Here is a 19,646-nt window from a genome sequence, read left to right on the forward strand (position 1 = left end):
AGCAACAGTAAGAACCAGACATGGAACAACCGATTGGTTCAAAATTGGGAAAGGAGTACGACAAGGCTGTATATTGTCGCCCTACTTATTTAATTTATATGAAGAGTACATCATGAGTAGCGCCGGGTTGGATGAATCAGAGGTTGGAATTAAGATTGCCAGGAGAATTATCAACAACCTGAGATACGCAGATGATACCACCCTAATGGCAGAAAGCGAAGAGGATCTAAAGAGCCTCTTGTTGAGGGTGAAAATGGAGAGTGCAAAAGCTGGTTTGAAACTCAACATTAAAAAAACTAAGATCATGGCATCTGGCCCCATCACTTCCTGTCATATAGAAAGGGAAGAAATGGAAGCAGTGATAGATTTTTTTTTCTTGGGCTCCAAGATCACTGCAGACGGTGACTGTAGCCATGAAATTAAAAGACGCTTGCTCCTTGGGAGGAAAGCTATGGCAAACCTAGAGAGCATAGTAAGAAGCAGAGACATCACCTTGCCGACAAAGGTTCGTATAATCAAAGCTACGGTTTTCCCAGTAGCAACGTATGGCTGTGAGAGCTGGACTATCAGGAAGGCTGAGTGCCGAAGAATTGATGCTTTCGAACTGTGGTGCTGGAGAAGACTGTGACGAATCCCCTGGACTGCAAGGAGGTCCAATCAGTCCATCCTAAAGGAAATCAACCCTGAGTGCTCATTGGAAGGACAGATACTGAAGCTGAAGCTCCAATATTTTGGCCACCTAATGTGAAGAGAAAACTCCCTGGAAAAGACCCTGATGCTGGGAAAGATTGAAGGCAAAAGGAGAAGGGGACGGCAGTGGATGAGATGGCTAGATAGCATCACCGATGCAATGATTATGAACTTGAGCACACTCCAGGAGTGAGTGCAGGACAGGAAGGCCTGGCGTGCTATTGTCCATGGGGTCACGAAGAGTCGGACACGACTGAACGACTGAACAACAACAAATCTGAAATTATACATTGTAGGGGACATGGGAATTCTACCAAAATGCCACAGGAATGCCAATGTGTCTAGGAATGCTTATCTATGATGTGACATCAGTGTGTAATGAATTTCCCTGCCTCTGCCCTTCGTTATCAGTCCAAACAGAATGGAAATGCTAATATGATGTGTAAGGAAGCACATATTTATAGTTGCGTGTGAGATGTGTGCATGAGCATGTAGCCATAATGATAACTTTTGATGCTTGTAATTTTCATTACATGTGATGCTTGTTGTTCTAAACTGCAGTGATTAAACCTCATCAGCGGGGTTCGTATGGAAAGATCATCAGTCAGTCTTTGAATGAAAACCTTTGAAAGACTTTCTGCAAGAAACACTAATCAAAAAAATTGGAAACCTAATTGGTGACATTTAGCCCTACAATGTGGTGTGGAGACCTCTTTGCCTTCCCACACAACGGGGGAGGGGTGAGAAGATTAGGTATACCCACATGCACAAACCAAGAATAATTAGTCTTGCTTTGTGACTAGACTCAAATTGGGCAGTTCTATATAGTGCTGTATTAACTTGGGACAAGTGTAGTTCCTGCTGTCGGAAATGTGCTTATACAGCTACAGATTATACTGTTTTGAATCAAGGACTAAGTTTTTTTTCTCGTTTGAATGACTGGAGGGCAGGCTCAGTTAACAGTTGCTTGCACGTTTCTTGCTCTTGTAATTGTTGCTGTATTTCTCTCCCCCTCACCCCCGGACAAATAAGCTGGCCCCCCTGTGGATGTAGCCTTAAGAGTCCTACAACTGTATGATTCTCTAGCATTGCACTTTGTTTAATATAGATTGGGTATGATACTCAGGAAAAGGAGTGCAGCTTCATGGCTCTCAGGCTGCCTTGGACTTATTCTTTCCTTCCTGCAGTACATCTGGAAGTCACTCCTAGAATGAAAATCATAAAGCTAGATGGACTTGCTCCTGTATCTCCATGGGACTCAGGCACAGAAAAGTTGGCCCACTTGTGAGACCTTTGGGTTACCTGTCTGTGACTTATGAGTAGATGCAGAATAGATGTTACAGTTTTCATTGCAATGGTATGTTGCGTGCAATTTCTTTCTCCTTTTCCAAAAAACATTTACTGCAGGCTGGATAGTTATATGTGAATTGACAATTTCCCTTTTGTGGAAGAAATGTCTGGCAGGTTGATTGCCTCTCCTTTTAATGGTTGAGAGAACTGGACTGAGAGGGGCGGTTCACAGAACACAACAGTTATTTAACCCACAGTGAGGCTATGGCGTGGGGTGCAGCCACCATTTTGAATATGCACCCCCCCCCGCTAGGGGGTACTCTTGTTGTGCAAACTCAGTGAACATGGTTTATGTGAGAGTTAATCCCCCAGTATAATTTTTCTTTCTTTTATGTGCGTTTCTTGAGACATAAGGCTTTTATTTCTAGGAAGCTGCAAACATACTGTTTATTAACCAAGTGACTGGGTGTAGGATTGAAATATTTGACCTTGAAGACTTTGAAAGTACACACATTCATTATAGTGGAGGCCAAATAGTCTGATGATTTAAGGTGTGATGGTGATATCCCCAAACAGCTGATCAGTCTTTGGGAGCGCAAAATCATGATAAAAGATAACAGCTATTTAAAGATTAACAGTAACACATTGTTAGCTCAGGACACACATACACAACAAATGTAAACTGTTTCCAAACCAATTTTACTTTCATGGCTTTCCCTAACAACCCTGGGAATAGTGGTTTGGTGAGATAGCTGACCATTCTTTCTTAAAGATCCCTAATCTATCCATAGAAATACCATTTCCATTTTTATTTGCTTGAGAGGTTTAAATCTGAAGAATAAATGTGCCTTCATTTTTCTTCCAATAGACAAGAAGAGCGTCCACAGAAAGAGATACTATTAGAGCAAGAGCTTTACTCTTCTCATAAGTAACATAGGTTCTAACCATTGCAATATAAAGGTTCCTGTATATCTGTTAAAGAAATGTGAGTGTGACTATGCAGCATGTGGACTTCTAAGCTATAGAGGACCCTCCCCTCCCCAACATGTGCGCATGCACGCACGCACACACACAGCCTACCTCTGCTTACCTCATAAGCTATATGATTGAAATATATGCCATTCTGTGTAGGAATGTTCCCTGACACATAATATGTGGCAGTGTCCCACCCTATTTACCTTCTGTTTATGTCACAGGGGACGTGGCTGAAACCAATGCTGTTTTGTATGGAAATGTTATGTCTTAACACAAAAGAGAACATCTCACAGTATGGTGGGGTGGGGGTGGGGGCAATCAGACAACATATTTACATAAAGGATCCTTTGCTCACCTCATAATATATATAATAAAATATGTGACATATTGCATGGAAATGTTTCTTGATTCCTAAGGACTGTTACGATTGATTTTAAGGACCTTCCCCAAATCATTGTGCCCCCCTGTCCTTTAAGGTTACTTGTTTAGGTTTGTGGCTGCAACCAATACCATTTTGTATAGCACTGTTCCCTAACACAGAAATTGAAAATCTTACAAGAGCTTAGGGGCCCTCCCCCAAATCTTACATACTTGTCAAATAAAAGACATTTGTTTATACAAATAGTGCTATAATACCAGGCTGTACGGCAGATGGCTGTCCTTAACAGCCTGCTTGGTTACCCATGGTTCTAGTAGGCAAATACTAGGAAAGAACTCTCATGATCCTTGTCCAGCGAAGGGTCCACAGATAAGGATCACAAAACACACACTGACCTTGTTCACACGATGAAAGAAACCCATGGTTTGTTAACCATGGTTTGTTCGGGACGAAGCAAGCATGCTGGCTCCTGTCTTCTTCTCAGCTTCCGGTATGCTAAACAACCCAGGCCACTCTGTTCCTAGATTGTTCTCTGTGATGTCCAAACCCAGAACTCTGCATTGTTGAGGGAGAAACGACCCAGAGTTATAACCCATAATTTGCTCGCGCTCTGGCTTGCTCGAAAACAACCTATGGTTAACAAACTGTGGGTTGTTTCAGTGTGCGAACTTGATCACTGCTCCAGTGCTGCATGAGCAGCCTACAAATAACTCATATGTAACTCTGTCAGCTGGAGCTCACTTAATTCAGTGAATGAATAGATTGTGCACAGAGCTGCATTTACATGCACATTTACATGCACGTACACATTTACATGCACATTTACATGCTGCATTTACATTCACTCCTGCCTTACTTGTCGCCTTGATAGCTGAGAAGGGTTTATGTGCCTTGTAAAGGCATTCTTTACCTAGGCACTCATGTACCAGGAACTCTTAGAATATTCTTGGTATAAAAGTGATGGTACTCTTTGAAGGATTGATTTGACCAGTCTATGTAGCATTTATTAGGAAAAGTGCTGCTTCTGTGTTCTTTAAACGGAAAACCTGTATTTGAAACATATCTGCATCACTCATTATCGAAGGAGTGGCCATATACTTGACTATATGTACTCAAGTATAAAATGTCTTATGAGAAGCTTCCCTCAGTGCTTGGCTAGTATGAATGTCTGAATGTCATCTGTCTATCTGAGCAACAAATTCACTTTTGGGGTTTAGTTTTGGCATTTGCCTTTTGAATTACTGCTGATTGGGGACATCTACTGGCGGAAAGGTAGAACTTTTTAGCAAGTGTTGGAACGCAAACCAAAACAGTCTTTTCCATTGTTGGGCTTGAGACATTTTTTCCTTTTGCTAAAGCTTGCTTAAGCTGCTTTTCTATCATCCTGAGGGAATTCTGCATAGCTCAGTTTGTGTTACATATGTTCTTATAAAAGTTGCAAGGGCAAACAATAACAAAATAACTACATCTGCAGACATTTTGGCTCTGATCCTCAACCAAATCGCCTATTTAGACACAGGCTGCAAGGCTCCAATGTTGTAAATTGTCTTTGCTGTGGGACTGTTCTGTGAGCTTGGGTACTAACGAATTAACACACCCAACATGTTTGGTTCATATTTCAGGTGCAAGGATGGCTTGAAAGGATTTACATTCTCAGCACTAAAGTGAGTAAACCCAACAAGTGTCATTTCTTTTTAGCCCAAAGCGATTAGCCCAGAACTGAGTGAAATGTTGTGTAACCTTAAGGGAAAGAAATTGAAAATATATAAAGTGGAATGCAACAAACAAATATTTAAGTCTCTTCCAAAGTCATGATAAAAAAATATACTACTTCTATTTATAATACTTCCATTCCATTTTGGAATCTCTTTTTCGTTGACCATCTACAAATGAAAGTGCTTAAATCTACAATTATATTATTATGTTCTGGGCAGTCATTTTGCTCTTGGCTACCACATTACCAGATTAAAGGGATGCCACACAATTTAAGATCACCACAGCTCCACACAGGCAAATATAGATTAAAAAAAACAGAAGCCACCTGTGTTTTTTGCTGCATGTAGAAGCTCATAGCTTTTCACATTCCAAACTTTCTGCCTTTTATTTAGTGATATACTTCTATGGAATATTAAAACTTGCAGTTATGAATAGTATTTCATATTTTAAAGAATACCACTAAGAATATTTCATAGTTTAAAGAGTGCCACAGAATTTCAAAATATTACAGCTATGAAATTGCTCAAGCAATATGCTAATATTTCAGAACATCGCTATAAGATATTCTGTCTTATAACATAACCAGAGGCAACTGCAGTACACTGTTTAAAGGAGCATTGAGGAAATCGCTGCTTAAAAAAGAATTGCAGAAATCAGGTTGTTGCTGAATGTTTTTCTTTTTTTCCCTTCAGATTCATCGTAGGAAAAGAAGAAATTCCTACACATTCATTTGCACCAGAAGCAGTGTTTTTAAAAAGAGAGAGAAAGATAAAATACTGTGAAGAAATAATGCAACGAATGAACATAATTGCTCTAACAAAGAAACTTGTGGACAAAGTGTGAGTGGAAAATTTTAAGGATTAGCTTTTGTTATGCCTATTTTTGTGTATTATGCTCTGCCATACAAAATGATAGCTTTACAGCAGGGGTGGGCAACTTTGGATGAACCAGGAGCCCCAGACCCACTGCAGACTGCACTCCTGCTGCCATTGCCCTACCACAGCCAGCAAGAAAATGGGCAGGGGGAAGTAGTCATTTCCTGACAAAATTCAGCACCACTTCACTATGGAGGCACAGACCAGACAAATTTAGCTTGAAATCAAGCTAAATTTGCCTGTTCTAAGCCTACAGAGGTCCTACGGAGGCTTAGAGTGGACAAATATAGCTTGCATTCAACCACAGTGGTTTGCCAGCAAACTACTACGTTTCCCCTTATTTTTTTTATTGGTGGCGCAGCAGAGGCAAAAGCGGCAGTTGGGGCCACATGTGGCCCATGTGTTGCCCACCCCGGCTTTACAGCACTTAAATTTCGCATCCATCCATTTACTTATGCCAAATAAATAAATGGCAGCAGAACATAAGAGCAGGAGCAGGAAGAGACTGCAAATCTAAATTGAACCGTTTGTTCGTTTCCTGAGGCAATGATCAGGACATAGCTGACACATGGACACACTGTTAGTGGTTTAATAGTTTGGGGGACTTTTATCATTATAGTTTGTAGCTTTGTTATATAATTGTGTTTTATTGTGGTGTTTTAAAATACTGCGTGCTGCTCTGAATGTTGGAAAAGTAGCCTATAAATATTTTAAATAGATAAATAAATGTGAGGGCTCATTATCTAGAGGCAAGCAGGTAATAAAAGACAAGGGAGGCCGTCAAGCCTGTCAGCAGGTAAGTAGGTTCATGGACAAGGGCAGGGGGCAGGCAGTCTTGACACCAGGCAGCCCTGTTCTGCAGTGGCAAGTCGCTCACACTGAGGATCAAATCAGAGACCAAAGTTTTATAGGACCAGTTTGGCCCCTTTTGTCATCTGATCTCCGCTGAGCTTTTAGCCACAATTCTGCCCTCCCGCCATCCATAGTAGCGGCTCTAAAGTGGAGCAGAGAATAGCCCAATAACGCCCTACTCTAGCAAGCTTCCACAGCGGCTGAGAGGGTAAGGAGCCTGAGTTTTGCTGCCTATATCCTTGTTTTGCGATCTTCGGTGCCTGCCTTATACATGATCTAAAGGCTGTCACATTTCCTCAAGTGAGTCGTATGAAGTACCAGGAGTGTTCAGTTTTCAGGACACTTGGTATGAAGAGCTCATTTCGGTAAATAGCTAGGTTAGTCCAGGATAAGAAGGTTCAACTGAGAGAGACATAAAGCATAACTAAAAGCTATCAATGCACAGTCAGTAGCCCCACTAATGAAACTGCTCACTATGGGGCTTTCAAGAAAAGGCCTGAATGATCAACAAATAAGAGGAATGAACTTCCTTGGCTATTTCTAGTGCCCCACTTGCGTATGCATGAAAAACCATTGAGTTCTTAATCCTAATCCTCTATCAAATTTCTCTCCCATATGTTTCCTTTCAGATATAACTAAGTCTGAATGTCTGTAACTTGATCATATCCTCATTACAATTTTTGCTACACAAACTGACCTCATGGATGATTTATGACTGATATGCTTTTGCAGTGCATAATTCAAAGCTTCCAAAAATATTTGGCACAATACAAAGATTGAGTAATGTTATTTTGTGCTCAAGCCACAAATACTTGACTACAAGAAAATCTAATTTCTAGAACCAGTATCAAATTGATTTACTTATAATTCCACTTGATATGTCTAACAACTGGATAGCCCTCCCCAAAGTATTCATCTTTTTCAAATTCTTTGCCTGCCATAAACCTGCTGGAAGTCTACATGACAGTAGAATTTGCACAGTTGTAATGCTCATAGACTTCTGCCAACCTAGCAGTTCGAAAGCAAGAAATTGCAAGTATATAAATAGGTACCGCCTCGGCGGGAAAGGTAACAGCGTTCCGTGCACCTCGGTGTTCAGTCATGCCGGCCACATGATCATGGAAGCGTCTTCGGACAGCGCTGGCTCTTCGGCTTAGAAACGGGGATGAGCACCGCACCCTAGAGTCGGACACGACTGGTTGGGGACACCTTTACCTTTATCTTTAATACTCATAGAAAGGCTTGTGAGTTGTGAAGAGTAGACGTTTCGGTGGGCCCTACAGATTTTCCCCTAAACCTAGCAGGAGGAACATACAACTTTCTGTGTGCCCCTTTTCTGTGGCCTTCCCAACAGCAAACCATACTGCACTGCCTGCCATAATCCTGGTTGTGTCATGGAGATATCTGCAGATAGCTCATTCTAACATTGCTTCATAGAAAATGATTGTACAAATGAAGGTAGGGTCAAGTGTGTCTGTAGGGTGCAGTCTTCATTGGACATTTACCTGTCCATGCTGGTGCTGTGTGGTCTGTGACCAGGTTTTTTATGTCAGAGTGAGGATGTTGCAAGAGAATAGGTACCTTCCTTTAAAAAGCAAAACAAAGCACTTATTTACACATAACACATATTTGCAAAAAAACACTGATTTAAAAGCATGGGAAGCTGCAGTCCAAAGGACCTAGAAATGTGACTGTGATGGTTACCATACTGCCCACCTCATCTGCTCCCTGTGAGTTTTCCTTCCTTCCTCTTTGTTCCCCTTTGGATCCACTCAGAACCTCCAAAAGCACAGCACTAAGTCAGAGATTTACTCCCCTAAACCAGGAACTCAGGCAAGATTTGTACAAAACACAAGTCAGAGATGAGATCCTGCCTCTTCTCCAACTTCGAGGATTAAGCAATATCTTCCCGTCTGGTGGAAATAGCAGCTTTGTACAGTGAGGGGCCCTATTATAGTTGTAATCCTGGGACAGGGCAAAAAGTTTACACTCCCCCCACACACACACTGTGATCCCAGTCTGAATCGGTGACCCAGTGGCTAGTTAAAAAATAAACAAATCAACCCTCACTCTTGCAAATGTGAATACTCATTTAATGTAACTTGTAGTTTAGCTCACAGGCTACCTAGTGCATTCCTGGCAGAGGTGAGATTTGTAGAGAGGGTTTCTGAGTTTGCAGTTCAGTCCCTTAGCTACATTACACTAGTTATACGCGGGATCCCCTTACTTATACCTGGCAAATATTTCCCAAAACTAAATGCTTTGTTTCATAAATCCTTTTGGGGTTCCTTTCCATCAAAAATATATTTGAAAAGGATGCAACTTCCAATTAAAGAAGGTGGGTTCAGTTTTCTGGATCTTGCTACATATCATCGGGCTTATTTGCTGACCTGTACTAAATTTTGCTCTTTTCCACTCAGATTTGATTTTCCACCTTGGTCAGTTTTGGAATCTTCCTGTCTGGAGCCTCTCTCCAAATAGATGGTATTAGGTTCCCGGCACATTAAGACAGATAGAGCTCCTCCCACAATCTGGGTGGTTAGAGATATGTGGCGTATAATGTCATGCCATTTTCCCATGCCAAATTGACTTTATGGGGAAATCCAGATAGGTATAGGAAAGAAAATGTTTTTGTGATGGACCTGGACAGATACAATGATCTTTACCCTGGATCACTTATTTGGTGTTGATGATGTGTTTTTGCCATTTTCAACTTTGCGAGATAAATTTGATTTGCCAGCTACAGCTGAATGGCAGTATTTGCAATTGAAACATTTGTTAGAATCTAGATTTGGTCGTGCTGCTTTTACTGCCTCGGAGTCTCCTTTGCTGTTGGAAACACTTATTGAAGCTGACCAGGTATATCAACCCGCTATTCACATTTATAAATACTTATTATCAGTGAATAAATACGATACATGGGGTCTACAGCAGGAATGGAACGGAATTGGAATGTCCTATTTTGCCTAACCAATGGACTTTTGGTGTCTGTATCTGATATCTCTATAGACCTCCAGGTACATCTTATTCAGCAAAACCTTTTGTTTCAGGTTTCTTGGACGCCACAATGTCTGTTTAACAAAGGTTTGTCAAGCTCGGGTAATTGTTGGAGCTGTGAAGTAGTCAGTGCTTCTTTTAGTCATATGTTTTGGAAATTATTTATTTCTTTATTTATTACATTTATATCCTGCCTTTTTTCCTCAAGGAACCCAAGAAGGTGTACATAATCTTCCTCCTCTCCATTTTATCCTCACAACAACAACCCTGTGAGGTAGGTTGGGCTGAGAGTGTGTGACAGGCCCAGAGTCACCCAGTGAGCTTCCATGGCCGAGTGGGGACTAGAACCCGGATCTCCCGACTCCCAGTCCAACACTCTAGCCCCTACACTACACTGGCTCTCTATTGGAAATGCCCAATAGTTGCCTCCTTTTGGGAGGAAGTTATCATACAGATAAACCTTGTATTGGAAAACTCTTTAAAATGTTCTCTTAAACTATTTACCTGCTTTTTGGAACGTAACACATGGTCAGCGTAAATGGATTTTTTGTGCCCTCGTGGCTGCTAAAAGATTGATACTACAATACTGGAAGGATAACAGCTCACCGTCTATAATGCAATGGATTGAAGACTTAACAACACTAGCAACATTTGAAAGAGTGGTATATAGGTGTGATTTGCGAATGGACTTATATTTGGATATCTAGTCTGCTTTTACTGAAGTATATGTATAATCTATTCTATTCTTTTTTCCTTGTTTTCTCCCTAGAATGTTGCAATATTTGAAACTGAGGACTTTAGAGTATGTTGTTAGATTTTCAATTTGTTGGTTTTGTTATGTTTTTCTTTGTTGGTTTTGTCTTGTTGAAACTCACATTGATTAAAAAAAAACACATTACACTAACTGTCCCTAAAACAAAGCTCTTGCCCTTATTTGTACAGGATATGTAAATACTTTCTACATTTTTAAGTATTGTAAAGAAATATATTTTGCACTGGACAAATAATAATTAGCAAGAGAATGTTCTGTACATTTTGTTGAAAGTAGAAGATTAGTACCACTGGTATGCAAAAAGCAACTAGCAGTTGTTAATACTGATGCAGTTTTGTTTTCTTTTACAGATGCAAACATGGGCCAAGACACAGATGTTGTAAACACTATGAAGATAATTGCATCTCATATTGCATTAAAGTGAGTGGCAAAAATAAAAAAAAATAAAATCATTCAGTGATAGAAAACTATTAAAAGTTACAACATCTATAGAAAACATTTGTGTAAGTCACAAAAAGCTAACAAAGACATTTTCCTGTCCTGGGTCCTGTGTGTGTGTGTGTGTGTGTGCGCACACACACGTGTATCTAGAAAAGAGTGTTGTAGCTCAGTGTGTCTGGCTTTGTGTCACCTGTAGTGTACAGTTTATGTGGGTGTGCATGAGTGTGATGTCTGTAATGCAATGTTTGCCGTTCTAGAGCAAGTATGGTGCAGCTTTTTTTGGCCTGAGGTCTGGGTTGCCAGCCAGGAAATCTCCCAGGGGCCACATGCCAGCAGTGGCCATGGCCAGAGCCCAGAGTGACCACGGCCAGTCTACTCTCTCACACACCATTCACACAGACACACACACCCCATTCACATAGACTGTATACACACACACACAGCTCAGCAGATCAGCGGATGTTTTTAACAGGCATAATGCTGGCAGGCACGGATGGCTTGGTACAGCGTAAGGTGCTTGTGTTTGGCTGCCACTCTCCTCAGTTCTAGACATTTCTGGTGTCTTACGGATATGTTTTTCCAAAGAGCTGGTTGTTTCCAAAGAGTTAACTCTGTGGGGAGATTGTTTTGGCTGGAATTAGACTAGCACAGGTGGGAACACCTGCCTGTATTTCCTTTGGGTGAGAGGACACCAGCAAATTTTGGGTTTGCATTTTGCTTCATACAGCCAGCTTCACATACTGTCTCTTAGCAGCTTCATACACTGACTTTTAAGTTCTTATGAAAAAGAACTGGACGCATTCACAGTGGATGGGTCCATCAGTATCTATTAGCCACAGTAGCTGAGTAAAACCTTTAAGGACAGAGACACTATGCCACAGAATACCAGGTGCTAAGGGACAAACCGCATTCCTTTCATGCCCTGCTCATGAGCGCCCAGAGGCATTTGGCTGGCTGCTCTATTGCAAACAGAATGCTGGACCTTTACTGTGATCCAGCAGTGCAGTTCTTGCTTTCCCATAGAAAAGCATCAGAAGGAAATATACAAGGAGCAGCAGATGCAATTAGCAAAAGGATCACAAATCTCTAGTATGCAAGAGCTTCTTTGTGATGTCATTGAAGTCTAGCTGCATTAAGAAGGATCTTCAGGGAGTTTCTCTTGCCTTGCTGGTTGAAGAAGTGTTCAGTGAGTGTCTGTGGCAAGCTCTTAAAGTGAGTGAAAAGCGGAGCTCTGAGAGTCTTGACTAATTTAATTATGCACAGAACAGTGTAACAGATCCCACTTGCAGCCGTTCCCCCAACTCAAGTACCGGGAATGTGCTGTGCTCGGCAGCTTGACCAGCAGCAGCACCCATACAGCTGTGCCTCTCTGGCACATTGGGGTAGAATTTTGGGACTTAGCCTGTGAATGTATTTTAAGGGTAATGGGAGAAAGTCCACAGTTGTTGCATGAAGGGAGGGCAGTCCATGCCCATTGATATAAATTATCCTCTCCCAGAATATGATCAGTGTTTGCTTTCTTTCCTTTGGAAGAGTTAACTCTGTAGGGAGATTGTTTTGGCTGGAATTAGACTAGCACAGGTGGGAACACCTGTTTGTATTTCCTTTGGGTGAAGGGACACCAGCAAATTTTGCATTTGCATTTTAAAAATCTTGTGCACTGGGCAAAATAGCCCTGTGCGTGCGTGCGTGCATACATGCATGCATTGGTGTGTGCGTGTGTTGGAGGGATGCCTGTTGTTGTATTTCCCCTGATATTTTTCCCATTTAGATTTTCACAATCGTTTTGGCTTCTCCACAGCGAATGTGAAAAACAGCATGTGAAAGACGAGGTACAGCTCAAGAGTGATGTTTATAGTGTTGTTTTGTGGCTGAGCTGGTTTCTCCCACTTTCCACAAGTGCCATATGTCAGCCTCCTAGAGCAAATTGCAGCCAGCTGGTTAGCAACATGACTCAACCCAGTAGAGTGCCATTTTTCTTGTTAGAAAGGCAGGGTACAACTCAAATATAATAATAGTAATAGCAGCAGCAGCAATAATAATAATAATAACAACAACAACAACAACAACAACAACAACAACAGAGCAGTTTCAAGCACAGATTCAGGCTGCCATGGAGACATAAGCACAAATTTCTTTCTTGAACATGTAGCAAAACCTGCAGTATAAGCAGGATATAAATACTGGGCTGATCTAATGGTGTCCATCCGCCAGTGGAAAGGATACTGCAGGCAGAGAAAATCCCCCCCCCACACACACACACACAGTCCCTCAAACTGTCCAAATCTGCTCCAGAGGGTTTGCGAGCCTCTGGAGCAAATTAGGTGGGAGTGCAAAGACTGAAGTAGGGTGAAGAGAACAGCAAGTCCTATTATGTGAGTGGATCTCTGCTTGTGTGACGTTGGATATAGACCTGTGATGTTACAACGGGCCAACATAGGTACATAATAACAAGCACCCCCTTGCATGAGTTTGTATGCTATGCTTCTGTTTTTGGCACAGAGGGAGAATGAAAACTATTGGTGGATACAAGGCTCTCACTATACTCTCAGGCTACCTAAGATCCTTTAGCTAGAGACTGAACTATGAGTTTGTGGGTGGTTCCTACACACAAAGGGCGCAGAACCATTTTTAGGTGGGGGCCCAAATTCCCTCCCCCCACTGGGCCCTCCACAGGCCGGATGACATCCTTGCTCTGACGCCTTTCCTATTTTGCCTTTCTCTGTGCTGAGGGAGGCACGGAGTTCCATGCCTCTCAGCACAGAGAAATGGCCTCGGCCAGCACTTAAGAGGAGCAACTGCTCCTCCCAGCACGAGCCAAGTCCCTGGCTTCATGCAGAGTGTAGTGTCAGTGATGACATTGTAAGATTTGGCACTGAAGCAGACATACACATACAGTGGGAAGTATGGACTGGTGAACCAGCCCAACATTTATAAAACCTGATGTTTTATAGTGGGCTTTCATATTTGTTAGTGATCAGAGCTCCAAATTATAATGCCAGTCACTAACTTACAGCCATAGAGTGAATCCCTTTTTCAATTTTCAAGTCTAAGATCAGTATGGGAAAAAGTGTCACCTGTACAAAAACTCAACAACATTAGCACTAAATCCCTACAATCATAAGTGCTTCTTCAGCTGGGCATTTCCTGTTGCACATTGGGTTTTCCTGCTACTGTCGCCATTTAGAGCATCTTGTGGAAGTACCTGGGCATTTCTTTCAGCAGATTTGACAGTGAAGAACGTTATAAACTACAGGAATGAAGTTTATAGCTGTCACTGTCAAAGGGGAAAAGGGTGGCAGGACACGATGCATATATAATTCCTGTTTTTTAAACGTTTCCCTGGGTAAGGGTAGTTCTATTTTCCCAACTGTGCGTAAAAAGGCAGTTAGCATATATTGATATATATTTGCTAATTCAGCTTTCTCCAACATGGCGCTCTCCACATGTGTTGGACTTCAACTCCCATCACCCATAGTCAGTACAGCCAGTGGCCATGCGGGCTGGGTGTGATGGAAGTTGTAGTCTGACATATCTGATGGGAGCCAGGTTGGGCAGGGCTGTTCTAGTTAGACACTAACAGTTCTTGTTTGTTAAACAGGAAAGATAATTAAGAAGAGAGGCTGTTGATGGTTAGATTTAGTTGTAACTTATGCATTGACTCAAGAACATGTCACTGACTTTCTACTCTATAGTCTGTTTAAGACTTACATAAGACGCAAAGTATTTTACTTGAACAGTCTTCATTGGTTTGAATTTCACTGCACATGCATATTTCAAGTAACGACTGCCATCACAGCTATCAGTGCACATTGGCCTGTTTAATCACACCCCAAATTCTTATACACTGAGCTGGTAAAATGATATTCACACAGCAATCAGCACTATAAATAAATCATCAAGATTTTTTTAATAGTATATTTAAAATAGAAAGGAACTTCCCTCATCTGAAACAACATAAGAAGAGCCCTGCTGAATCAGACCAAAGGCCCATCTAGTCCTCTTTCCCACAGTGCCCAGCCAGGTGCCTTCTGGGAAGCCCACAAGTAAGACTTGAGGGAAATAGCCCTCTTCCACTGTTGTTCCCCAGTGACTGGTATTCAAGGGCATGCTGCCTCTACTCCCAGAGGTAGTATATAGCCGTCATGACTAGTAGCCATTGATAGCCCTATGAATTTGTCTAATCCCCTTTACTGCCAGTTTGGTAGTAACAGGACTGGTATATGTCAGTTTCCTAAGATGTCTGTGCCAAGGGATGTGATCAGACTTCTGTTTGTAGATAGTTGAAGTTCTTATTAGCTTGAATGGTGGTTTGCTGACACAGATTAGTTTTCCAGATTAATTTGAAACTGGATAGTCCTTTTTTCTGCCTGTGATTCAGCTAACCATACCTGATATTTCTCGTTTGAGTTCCTTCTCCCTTTTGGAGGGTGGTGCAGTCACAATCCTGCCAATTGCTTTATCTTGGTTATGGAATAAGGAATAGGTTCCAGGTTCCTTCCCCTCCTCTTTTTGGGGAACAAATATCCCCTGCCGCCGCCAAATTGTTTTTCATCGCTACTTGATTGATTGATTTCAGCAGTCCCCACTCTGGCACCCTCCAGATGTGTTTGACTGCAACTCCCATAATTCCCAGCCAGCATGGCCATTAGCTGGGAATTATGGGAGTTGCAGTCCAGCACATATGGAGGGTGCCAGGGTGGGGAAGGCTTTATTTATTTGATTTACATCCCACCCTTCCTCGCAAGGAGCCCAGGGTTGGTAACAACCTATATACAAACAACAGAGCACATAAACACGATCAAAATAATGAATCTAAGATCACAACTACATAATAAAATATAATAAAACCATCAATACAAACACTAGAGGAACAGAGCACATTGGCATTGATCCGCTTTGAGCACCATTTTTCTTGGAAGGAAGGTGAGATACAAATCAAATCAATCAATGTTAGGTATGTATGGTTAGAGGTAATTAGGGTTCCTGCTTAACCTAGAATTTGAAGCTGGTATACTAGATGAGAAACCTGTACAATGTATTCCATAGGCATGTCCTGCTGTTTTGAACTGCAGCAGTTTCTTGGTAATACATTGCAGAAGTTAGGTCAAGATGAAGAAGGATGAACACTGGCGTTTTTACCAGGCTGGATTTTATGTGATCTTGTTTTTTATATTAATTAAGCAGAAGCAAAATTCCACAATTTGGAGAATGTCTTCCTAGTTTGAGACATATGGTTTGAGGTTTTTAAGAGAGCGACTGGTATTTTTGAGCTTTTTCCAGGGATGTTTCTGGACAAAATCAGTAGGACCTGGCTTCTAAGGAAGAGCCTATGTGGTTTTATAATTTTCTTTATGAAAGGGTTGTTGTGTTTTTCACTTCTGGAAAGGATGGCTGCCAACGGCTTTTCTTGTTTGTTAGACTTTCCCTTCCTGCCAAACAGCTCGTCCTCCCGTCACCATCATACCTGCTTGTGCATTGCCTTTGTCTCGTTTTTCCACTTTCTGTAGTGAATGAACCAGCATAATTTGTGACAGTTTCTTTGTCTTCCCATAAGTGGGAACATGATCTCATCATCCCAACAGAATAAATAGCATTTTAAATTATGTAGATAAACTGGATTTGATAGGCTTGAGAAAAACTAATTTTGTATTGTTTTGTTTGCTTCCAGAAACTACATTTAACAAATTTGTTGTTGTTGTTCAGTCGTTCAGTCGTGTCCGACTCTTCGTGACCCCATGGACCATAGCACGCCAGGCCTTCCTGTCCTGCGCTCTCTCCCGGAGCGTGCTCAAGTTCATATTCATTGCATCAGTGATGCTATCTAGCCATCTCATCCTCTGCCGTCCCCTTCTCCTTTTGCCTTCAATCTTTCCCAGCATCAGGGTCTTTTCCAGGGAGTTTAACAAATAAACCCCTCTAAGTCCAGAAATGAAAAGTACTTTAAATCTATCAGTTTTGGAACTAGAGAGGACAGCCAGTTTCTGCATCCCAGCCACTGCAGAAGCCTTGGCTAGAGAGGAGGGATATAAATCCAAGAAATAAAGTAAATGTTAGCCAGGCACAGTGGACAAATTAAGAGAAAGATGGTGGCACCTAAAATTTTTGGATCCTAAGCTCTTAATTGCATACTAGTCTCCTTTGACTGCATGGAACTTAGGTGTGCTGTATATTCTGGGTGAACTAAGGGATATCCAGTAAATTTAGAGGGGAGGGGTAGTGAACACTATGAAGTATTAATTTACTGAAACAGTTGTTTTCACAATCTGTATTTGGGGTTGGGAACGGATTTTCCTCAAGGTCAATAACCTTGGAGTTGTTTTGGCTTCTCCTTTAGTGTGTGGTTTGGGTCCACTTAGTTGCTGGAGTCATCTGGAGCTATCTGCTTCCAGATAAGATGTACCATGTTTGCTTCTGCTGTCTGCCACACTGGGGCTAATTTGTGTGTGGGAGGGGGGGCTTTAAAAGTAGAATTCTAGATGTATATTTGAGAACCCTGTGGTGGAATCCTGCATGATTCCCATGACTCACTGTTGCTTGGGACTAGAAGAAGCTTTTAGTGTTCTAGCCCATCAGAAATGGGATAAGAATGCATAGTAAACTGTCTAGTTCAGAGGGGTTTGAAAACAAATAGTCTGAGGAAGTTGAAGTCTGATTGTGGTAGGGGTAGATATGTGAGTGATGTGGAGGCAGGAGAAACATAGGTAAGGTCAGCGGTTACTTCCGATGGAGCAGGCAGGCTGGGTTCGCAAATAGGTATAGACTTTTATGATAATGACCATCCAGGTGGCCATCCTCGGACTTTTTATATGCTTCAACAAAGTGGGGAAAGGGCTGCTTCAAAATGGGGAAATTAGGTTGAGAACAGCTGTTAAGAGTAAATATTACTAGCTTTATTTTCTGACAAATATCTTACAGAAGACAAAAATGCATAGTTTGTATACCAACCCCTTAACGCATGGGCCAAGTATGCTAGTTCTGATAGCACTACAAAAGTTAAAGACAGAAGCAAGGGACTGAGTGGCTGCCAGTTAAGGAGCGGGGAGAATGCAGTGGAAATGGTGGTGCAGGGGAGCTCGGGTGCTTGTGACACTGAGTGGGCCACAGGAGGGGCAAAATGGATAGATCAGAGGGATATCGGGAGAAAAAGAAGGAAACAGAGTTGAAATGGTTACATTATCTTTTTTTTAGAGTAAGGGAATACTTCCTGGCTGGTTGTGGATATTTGGAAACTAACAACAGGTGGAGGCCAACCATCTTCTCTTGCAGCTTTTGATTACATATTCAGATAGGGAAATCAAGCTGCCTAGGCACTCTTGAGTGCAAAGTCATTCAGAAACAGCCAGATGGTGATATATCCAAATTCCTGGTACTCGTGGCAATGATGGGAAGACTGAGTGGAGGCTAAGCTGTTATTAGGGACCCTGGACCCAAACTATTTGATTGCAAAAATAGAACTTGGAATGCAGAGCTTAAAAACAAGACTTCTCTTTAGACCGTGGGTGCTGCGAAAATAACAAATACTGATAAATGCAAGGGAACTGGGAGAAGGAGGCATAAGGAGGAGAAATTAGCTAGATATGGCTGTTTAAGTGGCTCTGCATGACCTGAGATCCTTGTAACAACCACAATGCAATTCTTCTGTTTATCCACCAAACCACTGAATTCAGAGTCAACAACTTATACAGAGGGTTGTAGGTCCTGTATGACATAGAGCACATGCAAGTAGGGATGTTGCGGGCGCCCGCTTTGGTCCGCAAATTTGACGGACCGCTCCACCCATCCCTGCTGAGCTGTGTCTGCTGAGCTCCCCCCTGCTTGCTGGCCCTCCGGGTTGCAGTCGAGCGCCCCCTCCGTGCTCGATGAGCAGCTCACAACTTACCCGGACCTGTTCATCTCTGTGCCGATCGTTATGTTTTTTTTTTTAAAAAAATGGTGATCGGCGGCACTTGCCCATAGAGTTATATGCAAAATAGCTCTGTAAACTAGAATCTATGGGCGATTCACAGCGCTTTTTGTGCCCACATAGACTTATACGCAAAAAGCACTGTGAATCGCCTATAGACTCTAGTTTACCAAGCTGTTTTGCATATAACTCTATGGGCAAGAGCTGCCGATCGCCATTTTTTTAAAAAAAAAAAACATGGCGATCAAAACATGGCGATCAGCACAGAGACGAATGGGCCTGGGTAAGTTGAGGGCTGCTCATTGAGTATGGAGGGGGTGCTCGACTGCAATCTGGAGGGCCAGCGAGCAGGGGGAAAGCTTGGGGGCATGCAGAGAACCCGAATTGGGACGTGTTCTCACATCCCTACATGCAAGGCAATGTAATGCTTTGGAACCACTTGGAAACAGGGATCACAGTGCTGTCAGATTTAATATATTTTTAAGTGAAAAATTGCCTGGGAAGTCCAACATAGTCACATTTGACTTCAAAAGAGCAAACTTCTCTAAAATGTGGGAACTGGTGAAAAGGAAGTTAAAAGGGGCAGTCAAGAGGATTAAGTCCCTTCAGAATGCTTGGAGATTACACAAAACCACAATAATAGATGCCCAGATAAAATGTATAACACAGGTTAGGAAAGGTAGCACCAAGTCCAAGAGGTTGCCGGCATGGTTAACAAGCAGTGTTAAGGGAGCTATTAGAGAAAAGAAAGCT

General features: G+C 42.0%; 1 protein-coding gene across 5 annotated transcripts in view; it reads left to right on the forward strand.

The window, feature by feature from the left end:
- The window catches only part of TMEM135 (transmembrane protein 135), a 269,244-nt gene that overhangs the window by 224,665 nt on the left and 24,933 nt on the right, over window positions 1-19,646 (forward strand). For all 5 annotated transcript variants that reach the window (XM_084842555.1, XM_084842550.1, XM_084842551.1 and 2 more), the window contains 3 exons: window positions 4,957-4,998; window positions 5,743-5,889; window positions 10,897-10,966. In XM_084842555.1, coding sequence (XP_084698681.1) covers window positions 4,957-4,998; window positions 5,743-5,889; window positions 10,897-10,966 — 259 coding nt within the window. The remainder of the gene's footprint in view (window positions 1-4,956; window positions 4,999-5,742; window positions 5,890-10,896; window positions 10,967-19,646) is intronic.

This window comes from Heloderma suspectum, chromosome 3, assembly GCF_057233095.1.
Source record: "Heloderma suspectum isolate Gila_16-S chromosome 3, 16-S_ref, whole genome shotgun sequence".
NCBI lineage: Eukaryota > Metazoa > Chordata > Lepidosauria > Squamata > Helodermatidae > Heloderma > Heloderma suspectum.